The 21,840-nt window shown below is 42.8% G+C and overlaps 1 protein-coding gene and 2 non-coding genes across 4 annotated transcripts; all 3 read left to right on the forward strand.

The window, feature by feature from the left end:
- The first annotated feature begins 104 nt into the window (after window positions 1–104).
- slc25a3a (solute carrier family 25 member 3a) lies at window positions 105–7,708 on the forward strand. 2 transcript variants are annotated; one of them, XM_055024245.1, is made up of 8 exons: window positions 105–203; window positions 604–760; window positions 1,357–1,481; window positions 4,049–4,228; window positions 5,758–5,939; window positions 6,363–6,535; window positions 6,820–6,930; window positions 7,277–7,708. In XM_055024245.1, the coding sequence occupies exons 2-8, from the start codon at window positions 619–621 to the stop codon at window positions 7,435–7,437; spliced, it is 1,074 nt and encodes a 357-aa protein (XP_054880220.1). In that variant the 5' UTR covers window positions 105–203; window positions 604–618; the 3' UTR covers window positions 7,438–7,708. The 2 variants fall into 2 exon arrangements, with proteins under 2 accessions (XP_054880220.1, XP_054880221.1); XM_055024246.1 differs by lacking the exon at window positions 1,357–1,481 and adding an exon at window positions 3,536–3,660.
- On the forward strand, window positions 5,997–6,195 carry LOC129354779 (small nucleolar RNA SNORA53). The gene has a single exon (XR_008605198.1). It is a non-coding gene; the product is annotated as a small nucleolar RNA SNORA53 (small nucleolar RNA).
- LOC129354778 (small nucleolar RNA SNORA53) lies at window positions 6,966–7,164 on the forward strand. Its single transcript, XR_008605197.1, has one exon. It is a non-coding gene; the product is annotated as a small nucleolar RNA SNORA53 (small nucleolar RNA).
- Window positions 7,709–21,840: the final 14,132 nt, after the last annotated feature.

Consider the following 21,840-nt stretch of genomic DNA (forward strand, 5'->3'; position numbering starts at 1 on the left):
TTTTGTCGGCGCTGTTCTGTGATTTGTCCAAATATTATGAGGGGCATATATAAACCGTTGTCCTATTGGACAAAGAAGGGAGCGATCACGCCCAGTGGGTTTGATGACGTAGTGAGAGGACAAATTGATTTACCGCGAGGTCATCAATTCTCTCCAAGCAGCCGGCTGCGGAAAAGCGGAGGCGCCATCTTGATACACTGAAAGTAAGTTTATTTACTTGTTATAAATCCTTTATATTAAATAGAACATCACGGGAACATTACGGGAAGAATAACATATGTGTTTTCTGCTTAGTGTATTCGAATTATGTGTGTCTATGTGTGAGAAGGAGGGCTGGAGTAAAAGGGGACTATAACCTTGGTCAGCCCTATTGAGTTAGCTTAGCGTATCCTTTTGGAGCCTGAATGAGGAAAAGACAGGCCGGTATAAATTTGCAGACAAACCGATCTCTGCATTTAAGACGACATCCAAGTACATATATGGTGCATTAGGTCTGGTGTACATTCATGTCCCAATGACTTTTTATCCCTTGCTTTTGGTTGTCGGTGAAGGATTAAATTACGAGTTAGCATAAGCTAATGGTGTGCATTTTGATCTCTGTAGCGTTGCTCCGCCACCATGTACCCGACCTCTCTGACGCAGCTGGCAAGAGCCAACCCGTTCAGCGCCCCTCTGTTCAGCCTCCAGAAAGTGGAAGAACCCCAACAGAACCTCAATGGTCAACGGCCTCGCAGACTGGCAGCAGCTGCAACAGCAGACGGTAAACCGGCTGGTTAGCAGCAGAGCTAACCGTAGCCACGCTAGCTATAGATTCGCCCTTACAATACATGGTTTACTCTGTAGCCTATTAATGGTCTCTTTATTTACTGATTAACTAATGCCCAATTTCTGCTTTACTAGTCTTAAAACAATTAAATGTTTCATTGTTGGAGCGATTTGACATCAGGCCTCTACTGTGGCCAGACTGTATGCCGAGGACAACGAAGGACAAATGACTGTAGGGGCTGCAAATTACTCATTATTTCTTGGACATGAGCTTTAAAACATTTTTGCGAAGAACTGGGATGGTAATTATTTATCTCGAACAGGACCTTAAATGCATTTGACCTTTGGTGTGTTCAGCATAGTACAAACAGTCCTCTTATTAATTGCATCACAGGTAGTAATATTTTGGTGGTAAGTTTTATCTCCAATCTTAAGTTTCAAGTACTGTAGCAGATGACAAGGGTAAATATACATCATGTTGATCCTCATCAGTATGTCCAAAACTCTTAATTAGGTGTATTGAATTCTACTTTGTTTCCCCTTTCTGAGCAGAAGTGCTCCATTTTTAATACCTCACCTTTGTTTCTTCAGAGGGAGACAGTTGTGAGTTCGGCTCTCAGAAGTATTTTATCCTGTGTGGTTTTGGTGGGATTCTGAGCTGTGGCACCACACACACAGCTGTTGTTCCCCTCGACCTGGTCAAATGCAGAATGCAGGTCTGTTGCAGTGGCTCTTTTTTTTTTTTGAACTTTTGAACGTAACTTCATCCTCGCCAGCCCCTCCACCTTTCTGTTAATAAGCATCAATCTGCATGATGGAGGTTGTTTTTTGTTTTAATTCTGATCACATTTTGTTGACGTGACGATATCACTGCATGATTCAATAAAACCCTGTGTTGTACTGCAGGGGTCAGCGGAGCCGACCCGTGTAGAAAGTGTGGGAATTTTACAGTTTGTCATTGAAGTATGTTTTGAAAGTGGAGATAATTACACATGTAAGAAATAAAAACAAACCTTCCAATGTTCAAATGGATAGGTTGGTATGGGATAGCACACTGGATTTTCTTCTGGTAAAATGAGGCCAGATTGAGACTTTTCACTCAGTGTCATGCAGGTGTTTTTTTTCAGTGAACTACAATGTCATTTAATGGCTAAATTAAATTATTTAAACACATTTCCTACACTGGCAGATTTACTTATGCTTTAGTGATTCTCAATTGATGTTGGAACTCCAAACTTTGTCTCTTTTGTTTGCTTGTTTATCCTTGTGGTGAGACGCTTGTGAGATGTAGGGTGCATCAAGGACAGATCTCCAGTCCATCTCAGGTCAACACTTGGACACAGGACACAATGATGCATGCACATCTTCATGCCCAAGCATAAAATTTAGTGAAAACTGCTTAAAAGGGAGGTTAGGGTAGTTGCACTACCCTAACCCATATGGAAACATAATTCAAAAAGAGCCTAGATTGAGATTCAAAACAAATACCTTCTTGCTGTATAGTTCCCCACAGAAAACCTAAGTCTGGGGTAGGGTCGTCCACCAGCAGTCTGCTGTGTTTTTGAGTAAAAAAAAAACCCTTGACAGAAAATTTTAAAATATGACCGGGTATTGTATCTGTTATTTGAAGACGAAAGATTCATAGGGAACATAATTGGTGTTTGTGTTAAGTTTTCTTAAATCCTCCGGTTTTTAGTTGCTCTACTGTGATTTGCTGATGGGTGATTTATCCACTGTTTGCAAGAAATTCTCTGGACAAAAAAGACCTGTTACATTGACTGGTGTGGCTCTTTGGTCTGGTCCCAATAATTGAAGTGTACCCTACGCCCCTCTATGAATGTGGACTCACTCAACACGCACATAAGGGTTCAAGAGCGCAGGTTATAAGCTGACAAGTGGGACAGTACGCCCTGTGTCGTAACTTTGACATCCAAAATGATGGGACTGGTCACTGTTTAGGCATTTGTACTGCTAAAAGGTACAACAACAAAAATCTATTCCAAGCATACAGTGTGTACATTTTTGCTTTCCTAAGTCATTGCTGGAGATGTTTGACTGCTCAAATGTGTTTTATGACTTGTTAAATACAGAGCAAAATTTGACTTAATCGCACACATTACTCTGCTTGCCTTGACCTTAATTTTCTAATAAGAGGCTATCATGTCTCAGTTCGCATTGCTGGTCTTCTGGATGACCTTCCCGAGGTCTGAGTTGACCAAATGAACAGAAATGCATCTTTAATTTTTATAACTATGTGGACTTCAGGTAAATGAATAAATGAAATAACAGTTGAGGTAATGTTCTAACTTGGTGATGCATCGAAATCTACATAAAACATTTTAATGAAGCAGCAGTTTTTAGTTCTGAGTGAACTAAAACTGCACATTGCTCTTTTGAAGGAAGGACCTGTTCAGTTTGTCTGGGAAGAAAACAACAGCTACATTTTAATTTGGAAAACAAAGACTGAATCAATTTAAAGAACAATTATATTCACCATCTCCATGGTGGTTGATTCTGTACAGTGATTGTTTTTTTTTATCTTCTTTTGAGTGATCCTAATGCATATTTGCATGTTGGTGGCAGAGTTTATGCTGGAAGAGTCCTAGCACTGAGCTCATACCATTGATGGAAGCAATAATTAGGAATGGTTTCAGTTTCCCAGCTGCTGAGACTCTTCCATCATAACCCTGTATATTTTGTGATTATTTTTCCTGTATTGCATGTGACCTGGCATGCTGCATGTGTGTCGTGTCCCTCCCTTGTACCACAGAGGATGTCAGCTGCGAGTTTGGCTCCTCCAAGTACTATGCCCTGTGCGGCTTTGGTGGTATCCTGAGCTGCGGCCTCACACACACCGCAGTGGTGCCCCTCGACCTTGTCAAGTGCCGTATGCAGGTTTGTATGGGACCAAAAGCTAACTATTGGAGAAGTGAACGACTTCCCCAAGTGTTCAGTAATGTAAGCATATTCTGCAAAACTTTGAGATGCAAGAGACCCCACTCACTTCAGAATGTAAGTCAGATTTATATAAAAGCTGTCAGAACAATGATTTTAGGATTAAATTGAACTGGTTTTAAAGCAATGTGTGACCATTGGCAGTTTTCAATCTTGATAAACAAATTTGTCTCAGTAAGACATGGTGAGACAGCTGAAGGCATGTGGGACTTCACAGCAACACTTACATGTGACAGCAGGTTCCAAAAATAAAAGTACTTCATAACGATTTCCAAACATTTTCTTCCTATGTTGCCTTGGTGATCACTGCATATCTTCTTCTCCTCAGGTGAATCCAGATAAATACAAGAGCATCGGCAATGGCTTTTCAGTGACTATTCGGGAGGATGGTGTGAGAGGTCTAGCGAAGGGCTGGGCCCCTACTTTCATTGGCTACTCCATGCAGGGACTGTGCAAGTTTGGCTTCTATGAGGTGTTCAAGATTTTCTACAGTGACATGTTGGGGGAGGTGAGTTCAATGGGGGCTCTCAGTTCTGATATCTGCTCCCTTCACACAACCTCACGTCCCCTTCCCAGATACCAAGGCTGACGATTCATGGAATGACTCAAATACCTCTATTATTAAAACCTTGAGGCAAATTATCTGCCTCAAAGCTTGTTTTACCATTTAGCTTTGAAAAAATAATACATATTGTTTTTGCAACACTCACTTCTGCCAATAAGTTGTTGATGAGGGGGCTGCACAGTGGCACAGTTGGTAGCACTGTTGCCTTGCAGCAAGAAGGTCCTGGGTTCGATTCCCAGCCCGGGTCTTTCTGCACGGAGTTTGCATGTTCTCCCTGTGCGTGCGTGGGTTCTCTCTGGGTTCTCCAGCTTCCTCCCACAGTCCAAAAACATGACTGTCAGGTTAATTGGTCTTTCCAAATTCTCCCTAGGTGTGAGTGTGTGTGTGCATGGTTGTTTGTCCTGTTTGTCTCTCTGTGTTGCCCTGCGACAGACTGGCAACCTGTCCAGGGTGACGCCCGCCTCTCGCCCGGAACGCAGCTGGAGAGGCACCAGCACCTCCTGACCCCGTTAGGGAGAAGGGTGACCGGAAAATGGATGGATGGAAGTTGTTGATGAATGCTAAGTGCTAATAGCATAACATATAGTGACCAAGCGACATCTTTTCCCCGGACATGTCCGGGTTGTTGATGTTTTTCGGGGCATCCTTAAATGGACTGGCGCCGCTGTCTGCTGAACAGCTGGTTTGGAGAGAACAGTGGGTGTATGAATACAGGTGGAGCAGAGGCACAGCCTGCTAAGGCACATGCAGACAGACAGAACGCAGCGCTCCTGCACCGTAGCTGGAGCTTAGCTTCAGTGTAGCTTTGCAGACAAACCAGAAAATAATTTTCCCACCATCCCGGTTACAATAAATGAGTGACGGAACACATCCTGCAGCTGGCTGATGTTTCTGTGTATGTCGAAGGTGACAAAGATCTCTTCACATGGATGCAAAAGCGATCCATGTGAACAAAACAAAGTGAGAGTCAATTAAATTGACTGAAGATGAACACAGAAACTAAAAACTGGAATATTAATTTTTTTCGTCAGCATCTTTGTCACCATACTGTTTTAATTACTTCCTAAGCTACAGTAAAGTAATTGTAAGGAATGCACAGATGAAAATTTGGGCCAGTGGCAGTATTTACCAGTATTTTATTATAGAAGTTTTTAATTTTTTTAGATTACTCTATTCATCAGCAGAATAATTTATTGCTCATGTTCTAAAATAAGTAAGGTGACCACTGTTAAGAAGGCAAGCTCAGCCAATCTCTTGTTGATACCTTTATCCAAACACCCTGCCTATAGTGCAGATATATGCACCTTGATTTCAGTCAATGTGAAAAAGGGTTGATGGTTAACTCTCTCCAGAGGTTATTCCTGAGTCTGGGATAACCTCTCTAATCTTAATTATGGGGATCAACAAACATTTGTCTGGTCGTTAGCTTTAAACATGCAGCTGACAGCTGAAGTTGTGGTCTCACCAACCAGGAAAATGCCTACTTATGGAGGACATCGCTGTACCTGGCTGCTTCAGCTAGCGCAGAGTTCTTCGCTGACATTGCTCTGGCTCCCATGGAGGCTGTAAAGGTTCGAATCCAGACTCAGCCTGGCTACGCTAACACCCTCAGACAGGGTGTCCCTAAGATGTTTGCAGAGGAAGGACTTTGGGCGTAAGTACACACCTTTTCTTTGGTGAGAACACTTTTTCAGTTGGAATATGTGGTCACAGCACGCTCCTTAGATCCACCTCTGGAGGGCGCTGCTCTATGAGCAGAGCTCCTCAGCAGCTTTCTGGCTGTACAGTTGGAGGTGCTTGAGTCATTGGCGTGTGAGAGCAGTCCACCTGCTCCCCAGCCCACCTGCTGCACTGGCAACCTGGCCATCAGACAGGAACTCCCAGTGCAGCCAGTCTGGGGGGCAGATAGTTATCAGTCTATTTATAGTGCAATCATAAAATGGTGATGAAACTAAATGTTCTTGTGCTTCAATTGGAGCTCGTACTAACACAGACTTTAGGATTATGAAAAAGTTTGCTGTCATTTCAGTGTTTTCTTAGTGCTCATCAGTAAACCTGATGCTTGATATCTGGCCAGGTTTTATAAGGGTGTGGTACCCCTGTGGATGAGGCAGATCCCCTACACCATGATGAAGTTTGCCTGCTTCGAGCGTACTGTAGAGCTTCTTTACAAGTATGTTGTTCCTAAGCCCCGCAGCGAGTGCAGCAAATCTGAGCAACTCGTCGTCACCTTTGTGGCCGGCTACATTGGTGAGTGTCCATCATCCCAAGCATATGAACAAGTCGGTGCTCTACAGCTCTTATAGTTTGATCATACTTTTTATAGCTAAAGCTGATTAGTCTGTGCTGCTTTCAGTTAACTGTAATCAGGGTACAAAACAGCAGCTGCATTGCTTGAAGCACTTGCACATTGAAAGGATTCTAGAAACATCACAACATTTGTAGGGCACATTGTTTCTGAACAAGACCTTCACAGTGATGTAGATGTTGTTTAGCTGCCACTCATGCTCTTCTCGCCTCTTTTCTTGTTGCAGCTGGTGTGTTTTGTGCCATTGTGTCACATCCAGCTGACTCTGTGGTGTCTGTGCTGAACAAGGAGAAAGGCAGCACAGCTGCTCAGGTCCTCAAGAGGCTGGGACCTAAAGGTTTGTATCAACATGAGTTGGCAGTCCAACCTTTCAGCACGCTCCTTAGATCCACCTCTGGAGGGCGCTGCTCTATGAGCAGAGCTCCTCAGCAGCTTTCTGGCTGTACAGTTGGAGGTGCTTGAGTCATTGGCGTGTGAGAGCAGTCCACCTGCTCCCCAGCCCACCTGCTGCACTGGCAACCTGGCCATCAGACAGGAACTCCCAGTGCAGCCAGTCTGGGGGGCAGACAACCAATTAGTTCAATGGGGTCTTACTGACTCCTTGGTGAATAAGCTACTGTTAGAACAGTTTTGACCAGATTCTGTGATGTTCCAATCTCCTGATGTGCGTCTGTCTCTCTCAGGTGTATGGAAAGGTCTTGTTGCCCGTATCATCATGATTGGTACTCTGACTGCCCTGCAGTGGTTCATTTATGACTCTGTGAAGGTGTACTTCCGTCTGCCCCGCCCGCCGCCTCCAGAGATGCCAGAGTCCCTGAAGAAGAAGCTTGGACTCACAGAGTGACACTCTTCTCCCTTCATCGTCCCCTCACAGCCATGCAGTCTTCAACTGAAATTTCCACAACAGGCTGCACTTTGTCCTGTTCTTGGCTACGCATTGAGCAGGGAGCCGCTCCTTTTCTCCCTGAGCAACCTGGAGAAGAAGTGAAGGCTGTTGCTTCTTGCTGAATGTTTTGACAGTAAATATTCCTCTATACCAACACCTGTATGGTTTTATCGATCCCTGTCTTAGAGTAAATATGTGGGAGTTCTAATAAAATTTCCCTGGGAAATGATTGCAATGTTCCTTGACTCCATTTAGTGGAAGAAATGAAAGAGGATGCAATTTACTGTTAGTCATCCTTGTCAAACTTTAGATTTACAAACTAACTTACTTGCATCTCAACATTTCCATGAAATGATTGTGACGTGTAAATATGACCAATGCTAATTAAGAAGCTGATATTCCACTTTGAAAAATTGCAGCCTAAAAAATTGATCCAAAAATACTGCAATGTGTGACCAAATAAATTTGTAAATGCCCACAGAGGCACTAATTGGGCAGAACAAAAACAGTTTGAGAGCTTTGCCACTTCAGTGAAACGCTAAATCTCTTTTGGAAGACCTGGAAGTATACCACTCCAGTTGACTGTTACTAAAAAGTATACTCCTGATCTCTCCTGCTTCCTGATATTTTGAGTAAAAGAGTGGTGGCAAGAAAGTCTTAGTCCCCAGGTTTCTGATGGGAGTCAGGAGGTTAGAGTCCATAGGAATAAACTGGTGAGAATTAAGAGTGATGATGAAGGTTAATGAGATATGAGAGGGCAAAGTTATTTAGGGCTGTGTAGATGAGTATTTAATATTGGGTCAGTGATAAATGGTGCACCAGTTAAAAATGGGTAATGTGGTTCCTGGAGAGTGTAGATAAGTAGACGGACAACTGAATATTGGATATAGTGTAGTTTTTGTGGCTGAGTGAAGGGAAGTCACTGAAGGATCCATTTTCTTCAGCTTATCCGGGAAAGGTTGGGGGTGGGCAGCAGTCTAGGAAGTATCAACTACCAGCCGCTTGGACCAGCTCCTCCGGGGAATCCCAAGGCCTTCCCAGCCCAGCCGACAAACAAAGTCCCTCCTCTGGACTTTGTCCTAGTGGGATAGATCAGAACACTGCATTCAGCAGGCATCTTAAACTCAACTGGCACCTCTTGACGTGGAGAAGTGGCAACTCTACTCCGACTCCCTCGTGGATGACCAAGTTTCTCAACCTATCTCTAAGGGAGAGATCAGACACCATCCAGGAAAAAATCATTTTTGGCTTTGTGATCTCATGCCAATAGATGAGTTAGGAATGTAGATTCACCAGTACCTTTTGACTCAGCTTCATCTTCACCACCACAGATTGGTACAACACTAGCTTCACTGTAGATGCCACACCAGTCTTATAAATCTCCCGCTCCATTTTTCTCTCATTTGTAAACAAGACTGAAGACCCCAATATACTTAGAACTCCTCCACCTTGGGATAGTGTTCCCCAATATGTCAAACCCTTCCTCCAAGTCCACTAAGCACATGCAGACTGGCTAGATCAACTCCCAAGCCCCCTCCAGGACTCTGCTGATGATATAGAGCTAGTCAGTGTTCAATGACCAAGATGAAAACTGCAATGCTGTCTGTAAATCCAAGATTCGACTATCTGGTGGACTTTCTTCTCCAGAACCCCTGAAAAAAATTGTATCCCATAGTTGACATGCACCCTAACCCTCCCCTCGGTTGTCCTTTTCAAAGTATTTTGACCACCTTTTGAGTTGAAGTTAGCGTCAACTCAATCCCATTATAAACATTTTTGGTGGTGCATTGCTTTTCTTCTAGAGATGGTGGATCAGAATCAACTCAAAGCTACCAAAGTCATTCTCCATGACGTCTCCAAACTCATCCTGCCTCAGTAATCACCTGAGCTGCATGCCGCTTAAATTGCTGGTATTCATCAACTGCTTCCACAGTCCCATATACCAAAAAGATCCAATGGAACTCCTTCTTCAGCTTAACATTCCACATCGTCAGTGGTGGGACCAACTCATCGCCAGATAGTTTTCAGTGGACAGCACATTCCCTCTCTTTACCTGCGGCTGCAAATCAGATGAGACAACAAAGTTGATCATCAAACTGAAACCTAGTGCATCCTAGTGTGAAGAAGACATATGAATACCCTTGTGCTTGAACATAGTGATGAAAACAGATGTCCAATAACAGAACACCATTCAGCATCAGATCAGTGGGGCCATTCTTCCCAACCACACACCTCCAGGTCTCACTATCATAGTCCAGATAAGAGTTGAAGTTCCCTAGCAGAACAAGGAAGTTCACAGGAGGGGCACTCTTTAGCACCCCCTCCAAGACTCCAATAGGTGTAGGTAGTCTGAATTGGTCATATAAAAGGAAAGGGATGCTACACTCTAATTAACTGGTGTGAACACAAGATTCATCCAGCAAGATGGGGGCAGAAGGTATCCCCAGTCTTGCTCTGCATCTCTCACTCGGGACAACTCCAGAGTCCCTGGTGAGAGACGCAGAGTCCAGAAGGAAAGTGTCCAACCCCTTTCAAGGAGATATTTCCAGTGTCTGAAGTGTGCATCGAGGTGAGTTTGACTATTTCTAGACCAAACCTCATACACCAACTCAAGCTCCTTTCCCATCAGAGAGGTGACGTTCCGTGATTCACGAGACAGCTTCTATGACCAAGTGTCAGATTACCACAGTTCCAGCTCCGGCCAACACCCATCCCACATTGCACCTGTACCCTTTGGCTGGGAACTAGAGTGCAGTTTTTTGATGTGAATCTGTAAAAAAAATACCTTAAATTAAAAATAATAAATTGTGTAGTTACTTAAAGAAAAAAAAAACAAATCTTTTTTTTGTGCATCCATAGATTATTTTCAATGGATGCACAAAGATAGCATTTTCAGACACTTTAATTTGCAAAGTTAGAATTCAACACAATGATGCAGTCTCATTTACAAACACAGAATATTTGTGAATGGAACTTGTGCTCATATTACACCAGATTTACATACTTTCAGAAATTAGTATGTAAATCTAATGCCGAACATGATGTTCGGCATGTTTCTAAACCTTCCAATCAAATGTAACTTTGGTTACATTTAGATTCTTTGGAGAGAAAGTTAAGTAATCAGAACTGGCATCATGTTTCAAACTGAGCTTCAGTTAGCTTATTTCTGGTTCATGCATAATGTAGCAGAATATGATTTAGATGTTCCAGCTCCAGTTTCCTCCAGTGAACACATTCAGTGGATAGACTACTTCTGCCATTTGAGTCCATTTGTTCTAATGAAGCATGGAGTTTGATCATCACCAACCATTCAATGTCATATTCTTTTTTCCAGAAGGCTTCTGCTTGGTGTGTGCCAATTGGTCTACTGATGGGATAGGAGTGAAGGGTGATGGGAAATGGAGCCCATTTCCATGTTCCACTGTTTGGGAGGTCACAGTGTCATCGCTGGCTGATTGAATAAAACATCAGCAATGAGAGATATAAAAAGGTTTCCAGGAGCTACTCTCTGGACATGCTGTCATTTATGGCTCTGTTCTCTGTTATTTTGCTATTTTGTGTGTTAGTGTGTGGAGCTAAGGTTTCATCGTCGGTCTGACGATCCTTTGGGTGAACTTGTTAGGACCGAGCTTCTTTTTGATTACTTACCAGTTGTTTTTTTTTTCATTTCGGAACGTCTCTCTGATGTTGGACACAGATGGGGGTCAGGTTTTATATCTGCTGGGACACATTCAGAGTTTTCTGCTTCAATGGCTCAATCATTTGTGTTTCTGGATGTTTATTCATGAACATTGATTATCAGTGAGCCATTCAATTTAAATCTCTCCATATGTTCAACCATAAGGCATTTATTCGGATTCAGTCTTTTTCTTCCCTTTAAGTAAAATAAGTATAGTGTTTTGAGGGAGCTAGCGACCCCTGACTTCAAACACACCAATAAGAAGGTCAACTAGTTCCTTAACTCGGTTAGGACAGGAAAGGTTTGCAAGTTCTTTGCCCAGAGTGCCAATCAGACGAGGACCGCCTATGTGGTCAAATAATAGTTCAGGATGTCTCAGTCGGTGAGCTTTAATTTCCCATCCAAGAGGGAGAGTGGTGAATAGAACAACTTCTTCCCTTCCTTAAACTTTATTCAACCAGGATAAAATTGACACATGCCCATAATCTTTTGGCAATTTTGAGACAACAGAACAAGCTAAATTGAAACATATGCGTGTGTAAAAAAATGAAATACTGTCAAATGTTGTTTGTAGGTCTGAAGAAGCAGAAGAGTTAATGATGATAAAATGAAATGAACTGCTCTGATCTATGCTGAAGAAGTAAAAAATTTATAAGGAAGAAAATAGTGTAAAACTTGAAAACTGTTATTTACAATAATAAAGCTACAGCAGTTCTTTCACAGAGGTTGTCCTTTATAACCTCTGCTAAATGACACCAAATTTAGGAAATGTGCAACAGTGACAGATTTTTTCCCAAAACTCAATGACAGATTTCAACCTTCTTCTATTCTTTTTTACCATGACACAAACTTGCAAATGCCTCATACACACTTGTTGTTCAAGTTTATCTTTAGTTGATGTAAAATCTTTCTTTGCACCATCATCTCCAGTGAAATATTCAAAATAGAAGACACTTTGTACTGCGATGGACTGGTGACGTGTCCAGGGTGACCCTGCATCTCACCTGTTCACCATGGGCACCAGCACCCCTGGTGACCCAACTGGGGCTGAGCATGTAGGAGAATGGATAGATGGATACTATATTTAAAATTGCACACCAAACATAACCAGCCTTGTTTATCATTGAGTTCTTGGCTCTGATACTGCTGTCCCAACAAATGACAGCAGAAAGATGACGCTCTCAGTAAGACTTATTGACGATATGCAGCATCTTACTGCAAACCTTGAAGAATCCAAGGCATCTCAAGAATTACAGTGTGCTTTCTCCATTCTTGGAGATGCTCCTGTGACTGCATTTTCATTATCTATAGAATTGCACCAACTGAAGTAGAAAATAAATCAGCTTAATAAAAACAAAATTCATAAGGAAAAACTCTTGATAAAAAAGTTACATCAGCCATATTGAAATAGATGTATTTTGTAGAACTGTAATGGAAGAACTTTTTTGCATTACAAGTCATGTGGGTGCCTTTAATGGCAATTATGTAGTCTAATTTAATTTTTAAATTTTAGATTAAAGAAATAAAGTAAAGTTAATATAATTTATGTTTATTAAAATCTGACTATATATATATATACACACACACGACTGGATAGCTCGTTACATAAGTCATCAGTCTTATGTAATCAGGGCGGAGTTCGAATTCAGTCTGGGCCCTTAGGCAAGACCCTTCTAAGATGCGTAACATGCCGGCTCAGACGTCGCCCGGCCAAACAAGGTCCACATCAGGTGACAGCAGGTCCTTGATGACAAATGGGCTACTGGAACAAGACGGAAATGGGTGAGAGGTGAAAACTTGGATCTGTTGGAATGCTACCACTCAAGTAACCCTAGTGAGAGAGGTTACATGCAAAGACTGGGGAAGTCTTTGCATATATGTCTATGACTTACATGCAAAGCCTATGATACTGAGGCTTCATTGCAAACTCAATGAGGCTGTGGAAAACCACCCCAGAAGCCAACTGCAAACCACTTGCACAAGTGCCCATCAAATGTGGCATATACCAAGGAGATGCTCTGTCCCCTCTACTGTGCTGCATAGGCCTGAACCCCCTCAGCCAAATGATCAACAAGACTGGCTACGGATACCGACTCAAAAATGGGACCAACATCAGTCACCTCCTCTACATGGATGACATCAAGCTGTATGCCAAGAGTGAGCGAGACATCGACTCACTGATCCACACCAACAGGATCTACAGCACGGTCATTGGGATGTCATTTGGACTAGAGAAGTGTGGTCAGCTGGTCACAAACAATGCGATAAACAGCTATGCCTTGCCAGTAATCAGATACCCTGCTGGAATAATTAGCTGGCCAAAGGAGGAGATAAAAGCCACAGATATTAAGACTAGAAAGCTACTAACCATGCATGGAGGGTTCCATCCCAAATCCAGCACCCTGAGACTGTACACAAGCCACAAGGAAGGAGGCAGAGGACTAGTGAGTGTGAGAACCACTGTCCAGGACGAAACAACTAAGATCCATAATAATCAGGGACAAAGCCTCAACAGACAATGTGCTCAGTGAATGTCTCAGACAACAGGGAACGGAGGTTGAGGTGCCAGAGATACCATCATGGGAGGACAAGCCCCTACATGGGACCTACCACCAGCAAATAACCCTAACTAGAGAGAGAGATGGACCTGAAGGAATATGCGTCCTCTGCTCTGGGCTTCATCTCTAAGTGTGCAGATGACTACCAGGACAGTATCCTCTTACCCAAACCAGAAAAATGCTGAGGTTAGAGCTCTGCTTAATGATTGGAATGCCTACAGGATGAACTGCCAGTATCTTGCACCCTGCTGTGATGTGCTGGACTGTCTCAGGGGCCTCCTTGCACAACCTACACCTTGGGTCTTGTCTGGTGTGGTAGATCTGGGCCTCTATTGCTCTGGTGTTTAGGGCCTGTTCCTGGGCAGCCAGGATGAGGGCCTCTGTGCTGTCCTTGAGTCCAGCTTTTTCCAGCCATTGGTAGGATTTACTGATATCAGCCACTTGGGTTAGTTAGTCACTGTGATGCCCAAATCCATGGCCACACCCTGATGTCAACAAAAGATGGGGGCCAGTAAGCTTAAGTGTTGATTGGAATGCACCACCAGTTCCTGCTGGCAGGGGGATATGGTAGTTTTGTTTAGATAAGTTTTGTATTTATGTAAACATTTGTACTTAAAGTTTAATTTTGATTTTCAATTTTGGGTCTTTAGTCTAGCCAAACTTAGCTGTACTCTTTGTTTTTGTGTTATTTGTATTCTTTAGTTACCCCTATTGTGTCTTGGTCTGATCAGCCAGTATATAAACCCTGTGTGTCATTTCTTTGTGAGGTCACTTATGTTTGTTTGTGCAGCTAGTTTGCTTACACTTTTGCCTGAGTTCAGTTTTGTTTCTTTGACCTTTTTTTTATTACCTCAGTTTATCTTTTTTCATTTATGATTTTTGGGTTAAAATAAAAACCCTATTTTTTCTAAATATATCCTGTGACTCCTCCTGTTTTTTAACTCGGTCCATCACAGTCACCTCTCTGAAGACCTGCCAATCTGTGCACAGATGTGTCTACCAAGTGCAAATTTAAGCTTTGGTGATATAATAATAACCAAACTGTCTTTGATGGCCTTCAGTTTGATTGAGCTGCCTATTAGTTGTGAATTTAGCACTAAACTAGTCCCTTCATCAGCCTCACAGGTTTTACAGTAAGGCTTAATTGAGGGAAATCGAAAAGCCACTGCACCTTTGTGTGCCGCCATGCCATGGTTGCTGCAAGCATAAGCATCCGAGTACCCCTCGCCACGTAACAGGAGCCATATTGCAATGACTTCCCGAAGGCAGAGTTTCAGAAAGAGCAGGAGACAGAGTCCCAATGTCAAGGCGTTAAATTATGAAGTGAAACACTTTTAGTGTTATCTCATATACAGAGCACTTTTAGAACAACTGAAGGTAACATAGTTACCTGATTATTGTGTACTATGTGCCTGGGAAATGATACATACCCTTTAAATAAATACCATACACCGGTTATCAGTTCATCTAAACTTTTTTTAGGTGATTCCAATAATTTTTTATTGAAACTAAATTTCTTCTTTTGCTGTTTTTTTTTCTTTGAATATGTTTTCTTAATTGTATTCCATCTTACTAGTGATGGTCCTGAAGGTGACATGTTGTAACCGAACAATGGATGACAGTGTAAACATAGATCTTGTTCAACCAGAATAAAACTCTGAATCCTGCAGTCAAAGACAGACAGATGGGTTAGATCCTTTTCTGTGTCAGCTTCAGTCACTGCTGAGCCAGACTTTATGCAGTAACTTCCAGGCATATTATAAATTTGTTGTGTGATCCAGGTTCCTCTTTACACAATTAGGTCATGTTTTATTTATTTAACTTTTATTTAACCAGGTGAGCCATGAAAAACAGATTTTTATTGACAATAATGAGCAGGTGAGGAGGGAAGAAGACACAAGAAGATCAAGCAACACACTAAACAACAAACCTTAGCAATACTGTTCTGCTTAACATGCTGCTGTACAAATCAAGGCAGCTTCTTGTGACCTGTTTAGACTGAGCAAAGATCAGTTGATGAACCTTGTACTAAGTGAAGAGTAATATTGCCATACACAACTGTATTACTGTTTACAATACAAGCACACGGTCATGCTTCTGATGTTATTTCTTCTGAAGCATGTGCTCTGCACCCACATATCTGTGTTGACAAAATGTAAAATAGGCGGTCTGTGATCTGAGAAATGAGAAGAACAGAAAGGAACCGGAGAGAAAAGATAATTATTTCACGACTGAGAATTGGACACAGTGGATTGAATAGAAGTTTATTTATTAGGTGTATTAGACAGGGACAGACACACATTAAAGTAGAGAAACTGAATGAAACAGCAGACTCATGCTTGTGGCACTTGTAACATAAGCTAATTTGCAAAAAGTGTCCCCAGATGGGCTTTTCTAAAAAGTGAAGAAGTTTTATTCATATTAAATAGTGTTCCTTTATGTATCATATAAATATAATGTGCAGCTGGAAACGGTGTACAAACTAATGAACCAAGATGTGTCTACTGAAGTAAGTTTTCCAGGGTTGCTGAACTTCCCCAGACAGTTATTTGGGAACTCGCTGTTTTTCCCGTGGCCTTCCCTGCATGGAGACAGAGTGTTTAGTTTTCACCTCCTGTAAACATTACAGTGAATGAACATACAAGGTTTCATATGTTTTCCTTTGTTTCTTTTGTTTGGTCTTAGAAGATTGAGTCTCCGCCTCGGTAGTAAAGAGAGATGAATAAAGTAACTATGCAACTCTGGGTTCCTCAGAGCGGATTCTAATTTGTGCCTAATGCAGTGGATTTCTTGCTCTCCTTCTGCAGATGTATTAAAGATTGTTTTTGCTCCCTGACTTTTGTCTGGACATCAGTCTCTGAATTGTGCACTTCACAACAGCATAGAGCAATGTAGAATATTATTCTTAGTACAGAAATATCAGACAGGAAAATGTGATTGTGAAGAAGATGAGAGATTTGGAAAGCAGGAATTGCTGGGTGGAGAGAAATGACTTAAAACAAAATCTTAGTGATATGAAAATAAAATTAGAGATTGTCTAATTATTGTAGAAAGACTCAGGAAGCAAAAGCTATCACAGTAAATTTGACTTCTTAAGACAGTGTCTTTTGTAGAGTAAAATCTTGAGTTTTCTTTTTGCTGTTTTGTGGTCAACATCCGTACCCATTGCTGGCTTTAATGTTTCTTACAGCTGTTTGCCAATCGCCATTAAAACAAAAAAGATGAAGAAGAAGGTTGAGTAAAATCTGCTTTGTCTGCAGGTGAAAGTCCAGTCCCAGTTCCTTCAAGACAAGACTCCAACACATTCATGTGATTAGATATCTAATCACATGAATGTGATTAGATATCTACTGTACTACTGAACTATTGCAATATTTGACCTGAAACACCACTGTAAGTATCCATACTTGGAATGTGACAAGTATCATTTACAGCCCATTTATTTTCGCTTTTGATAACTCACTAATATTTAGCACTGCTTTTTCTAGTTCAGGGTCAGAATCATTAAGACATGTATTCACCACACTTTCAGTTCAATTCAGTTTATTTATATAGTGCCAATTCACAACATAAAAACATCTGTCTCATAATTGAATAGATTAGAAAACGATTCCTTTAGCAACTTTGAGTAGTTGTGGTTCTGTATCTCATATCATGAAACAATCTTTGCAAGCCAGATTTTTGTGATCTTCACAAACTTGATTCTATTTTTCTTTCTGACTCTCTCATCTCAGCACCGACCAGGTCAAAGTCTGGACCTTACCCAGATCATTGCAACACTTTGATTCATTTCTTGTTAAGCCTTTCTGATAAACGCTACCTGTCCAAAAAATACATTTTCCACCAAAGAAAAGGTTACAGGCTAATATTGTTTTGGAATATCTTCAGCTTTGATTACAATTTTCATTCATTCTGGTATTGTTTCCATAACCTTCTGCAATCATCAGTCAAAATCACTCTGGAACTTTTTCCAAACACATTTCTGCCTCAAAGAAGATTATTTCCTTTAATAATGAGTTGGAGAGTTCTCAACACTTTGTTAGTAGTTTCTGCTACTACATCTGCTGCTACATCCCTTTAGTTGTTTCCTTATTTGACATTTAAATATCTGATAGATGTTTAGGTTTCTGCTTAATTTAAATTTGACTTTATATGTAGATACTTTATTAATATACAGTTGATACTGTTTTCAGATATTTATTAATAAAGGATTGTTGCCTTGCCAGAGCATCTGCAGCAGTGTTACATCGACCTGGTTGATGCTTTACCTCAAAGTCAAACACTGCGAGTCGGGCTACCCAGCGTTGTTCAATAGCTCCCAGCTTAGCTGTGTTCAAGTGGCACAGTGGATTGTTATCTGTCAGCACAGTGAACTTTGACCCCAGAAGGTAGCCCCTGAACTTTTCTGAAACTGCCCATTTAAGGGCTAGGAGTTTGAGTTTCATACTGCTGTAGTTCCTGTCATTTCTTTCTGCGTTGCAAAGCCTTCCACTAGCGTATGCGATAACTTTTTTCTGCTTGCCTTGCTGTTGATAAAGGACTGTTCCTCATCTAGCATTGCTGGCAACCGTTTCAACTAAAAAAATTCCCTTCTCACCCACCGCGGGTGGTTCTTATCCTCTGAGCTCGGGTCCTCTACCAGAGGCCTGGGAGCTTGAGGGTTCTGCGCAGTATCTTGGCTGTGCCAAGGACTGCTGCACATTTCTGGACTGAGATGTCTGATGTTGTTCCTGGGATCTGTTGTAGCCACTGCTCCAGTTTGGGGGTTACTGCCCCGAGGGCCCCGATGACCACAGGCACCACTGTGGTCCTCACCTTCCAGGCCCTCTCCAGTTCCCTGAGGCCCTGGTATTTCTCCAGTTTCTCGTGCTCCTTCTTCCTGATGTTGCAATCACTTGGTATTGCTACATCAACCACAACGGCTTTCCTCTGATGTTTATCCACTACGACAATGTCTGGTTGGTTCGCCATTACCATTTTGTCTGTCTGGATGGAAGTCCCACAGGATCTTAGCTCTGGCGTTCTCCACCTCTTTTGGGGGTGTTTCCCACTTTGATCTCGGGGTTTCCAGTCCATATTCTGCACAGATGTTTCTGTACACTATGCCTGGCACTTGGTTATGTCGCTCCATGTACGCTTTTCCTGCCAGTATCTTGCACCCTGCTATGATGTGCTGGACTGTCTCAGGGGCCTCCTTGCACAACCTACACCTTGGGTCTTGTCTGGTGTGGTAGATCTGGGCCTCTATTGCTCTGGTGTTTAGGGCCTGTTCCTGGGCGGCCAGGATGAGGGCCTCTGTGCTGTCCTTGAGTCCAGCTTTTTCCAGCCATTGGTAGGATTTACTGATATCAGCCACTTGGGTTATTTGCTGGTGGTACATCCCATGTAGGGGCTGTCCTCCCATGATGGTATCTCTGGCACCTCAACCTCCGTTCCCTGTTGTCTGAGACATTCACTGAGCACATTGTCTGTTGAGGCTTTGTCCCTGATGTATTTATGGATCTTAGTTGTTTCGTCCTGGACAGTGGTTCTCACACTCACTAGTCCTCTGCTCCGTCCTTGCGGCTCGTGTACAGTCTCAGGGTGCTGGATTTGGGATGGAACCCTCCATGCATGGTTAGTAGCTTTCTAGTCTTAATATCTGTGGCTTTTATCTCCTCCTTTGGCCAGCTAATTATTCCAGCAGGGTATCTGATTACTGGCAGGGCATAGCTGTTTATCGCACGGATTTTGTTCTTGCCATTGAGCTGGCTTCTCAGGACTTGCCTTATTCGTTGGAGGTATTTAGCTGTGGCTCCTTTCCTTGTGGTCTCATCGAGGTTGCCATTTGCTTGTGGTATACCTAGGTACTTGTAACTGTCCTCTATGTCTGCTATTGTTCCTTGTGGGAGTGAGACTCCTTCTGTGCGGATCACCTTCCCCCTCTTTGTGATCAGCCGACACACTTCTCTAGTCCGAATGACATCCCAATGTCAGTGCTGTAGATCCTTGTGGTGTGGATCAGTGAGTCGATGTCTCGCTCACTCTTGGCGTACAGCTTGATGTCATCCATGTAGAGGAGGTGACTGATGTTGGCCCATTTTTGAGTCGGTATCCGTAGCCAGTCTTGTTGATAATTTGGCTGAGGGGTTCAGGCCTATGCAGAACAGTAGCGGGGACAGAGCATCTCCTTGGTATATGCCACATTTGATGGACACTTGTGCAAGTGGTTTGCAGTTGGCTTCAAGGGTGGTTTTCCACAGCTTCATCGAGTTTGCAATGAAGGCTCTCAGAATCCTGTTGATGTTATACATCTCTAGGCATTCAATGATCCAAGTATGCGGCATTGAGTCATAGGCTTTCTTGTAATCGATCCAAGCCATGCACAGGTTGGTGTGTCGGTTTGCAGTCTCGGGCAACTGTGCGGTCTACGAGGAGTTGGTGTTTGGCTCCTCTGGTTTTACGATACCCTTCTGTGCCGTGCTCATGTGTTATCCATGTGTTTGCTTATCTTGGCCGCTATGATGCCTGACATGAGCTTCCAGGTTGTGGAGAGGCAGGTTATTGGTCGGTAGTTGGGTGGGACTGGACCCTTTGATGGATCCTTCTGGATTAGGATTGTCCGCCCTTCAGTTAACCATTCAGGGTGAGTCCCACTTTGTAGCAGCTGGTTCATTTGGGCTGCCAGTCGCTCATGGAGAGCAGTGAGTTTCTTTAGCCAGTAGGCATGGATCATGTCAGGCCCTGGTGCTGTCCAGTTTTTCATGCCTGAGACTCTTTCTTGAACATCTGTCGCAGTGATGGTTACCGTGGCTTGCTCAGGGAGGTTGCTGTGGTCCTCTCGTAGAGAGATCAGCCACTGTGCATTGCTGTTGTGGGACGCCTCCCTTTCCCATATGCCTTTCCAGTATTGTTCAGTCTCCAGCCTTGGTGGGTCTGCTCTGTTGTTATTACCCTGCCATTGAGAGTACACCTTAGCTGGTTGAGTGGAGAATCCTTCTGGATTCATTCTCCCTTGTGTATTCTTTAGGCGGCTGGACAAGGCTTGGAGCCTCTGTTTGGCAGTTTCAAGTGCTTCAGGTATGGGCATCTGACTGTACTTTGGGTACTGGTCTTTTCATTGTACCCTTGTGGAGCTCTGACAGTTGGCTCACTTCCCTCCTTGTTACCTTGATTTTAGCCTCTAACCGTCTTTTCCATGGTGGGTATTGGGTCTCATGGTTGCTCTTATAGCCAAGTATCTCAAGGATCACTGATGCTGAGTTGTAGATCAGCTCATTGGTTCTGTTATGGTGTTGGTAGGGATCGTTCTCAATGCTGCATTCACATTCTCAATGAGACTTTCAGATGGTACTTCACTCAGCCGTTGTAATTGGCCGAGGAGGCTGGTTGTCATTTGGGTCATGATTCTCTCTCTCAGGTCAGCAGCTCGTTCAGCTCTGTTTCGCTCATTGGGGCCGTGTATCCCCTCACTGGGTGGACTTGTAGTTAAGTCCCCACAGTCCTGACATCCGGGTTCCTCCCTTTTGCCGTAGCATTTGTGTTGTATCTCGTCAATCTCAAGTTGTGATAGCAGTTGCCGTTTGCGGATGTTGGAACACTGAGCTACTAGTTGTTTAGCGCTTAGTGTTGACTGGGGATGTCGAAGTAACCATTCCTTCCCCAGTCTTTGCATGTAACCCCTCTGACTAGGGTTACTTGAGTAGTAGCATTCCAACAGATCCACATTTTCATCTCTCGCCCATTTCCGTCTTGTTCCAGTAGCCCATTTGTCATCAAGGTGCTCTGGTTCCCCAACACCTGACGCAGACCTTGTTTGGCCGGGCGACGTCTGAGCCGGCATGTTACGCAACTTAGTATCTCTCATGGTATGAGGTAGGCAGTAGCTTGAAGGGTCTTGCCTAAGGACCCAGACTGGATTCGAACCCTGCCCTCTCGGGTGATATACTGATGCCTTATGTATTGAGCTATCCAGTCAGCTCAACAATATATATATATATATATATATATATATATGTATATATATATATATATATATATATATACATATATATATATATATATATATATATATATATATGCTAGGTTATGCTGAAAAGTCAGCATAACCTAGCAGAGAAGCACTGGTCAGCTTCTCTTTTAGTA

Source organism: Poeciliopsis prolifica, unplaced genomic scaffold, assembly GCF_027474105.1.
Source record: "Poeciliopsis prolifica strain line A6 unplaced genomic scaffold, Auburn_PproV2 SCAFFOLD117, whole genome shotgun sequence".
Classification (NCBI taxonomy): domain Eukaryota; kingdom Metazoa; phylum Chordata; class Actinopteri; order Cyprinodontiformes; family Poeciliidae; genus Poeciliopsis; species Poeciliopsis prolifica.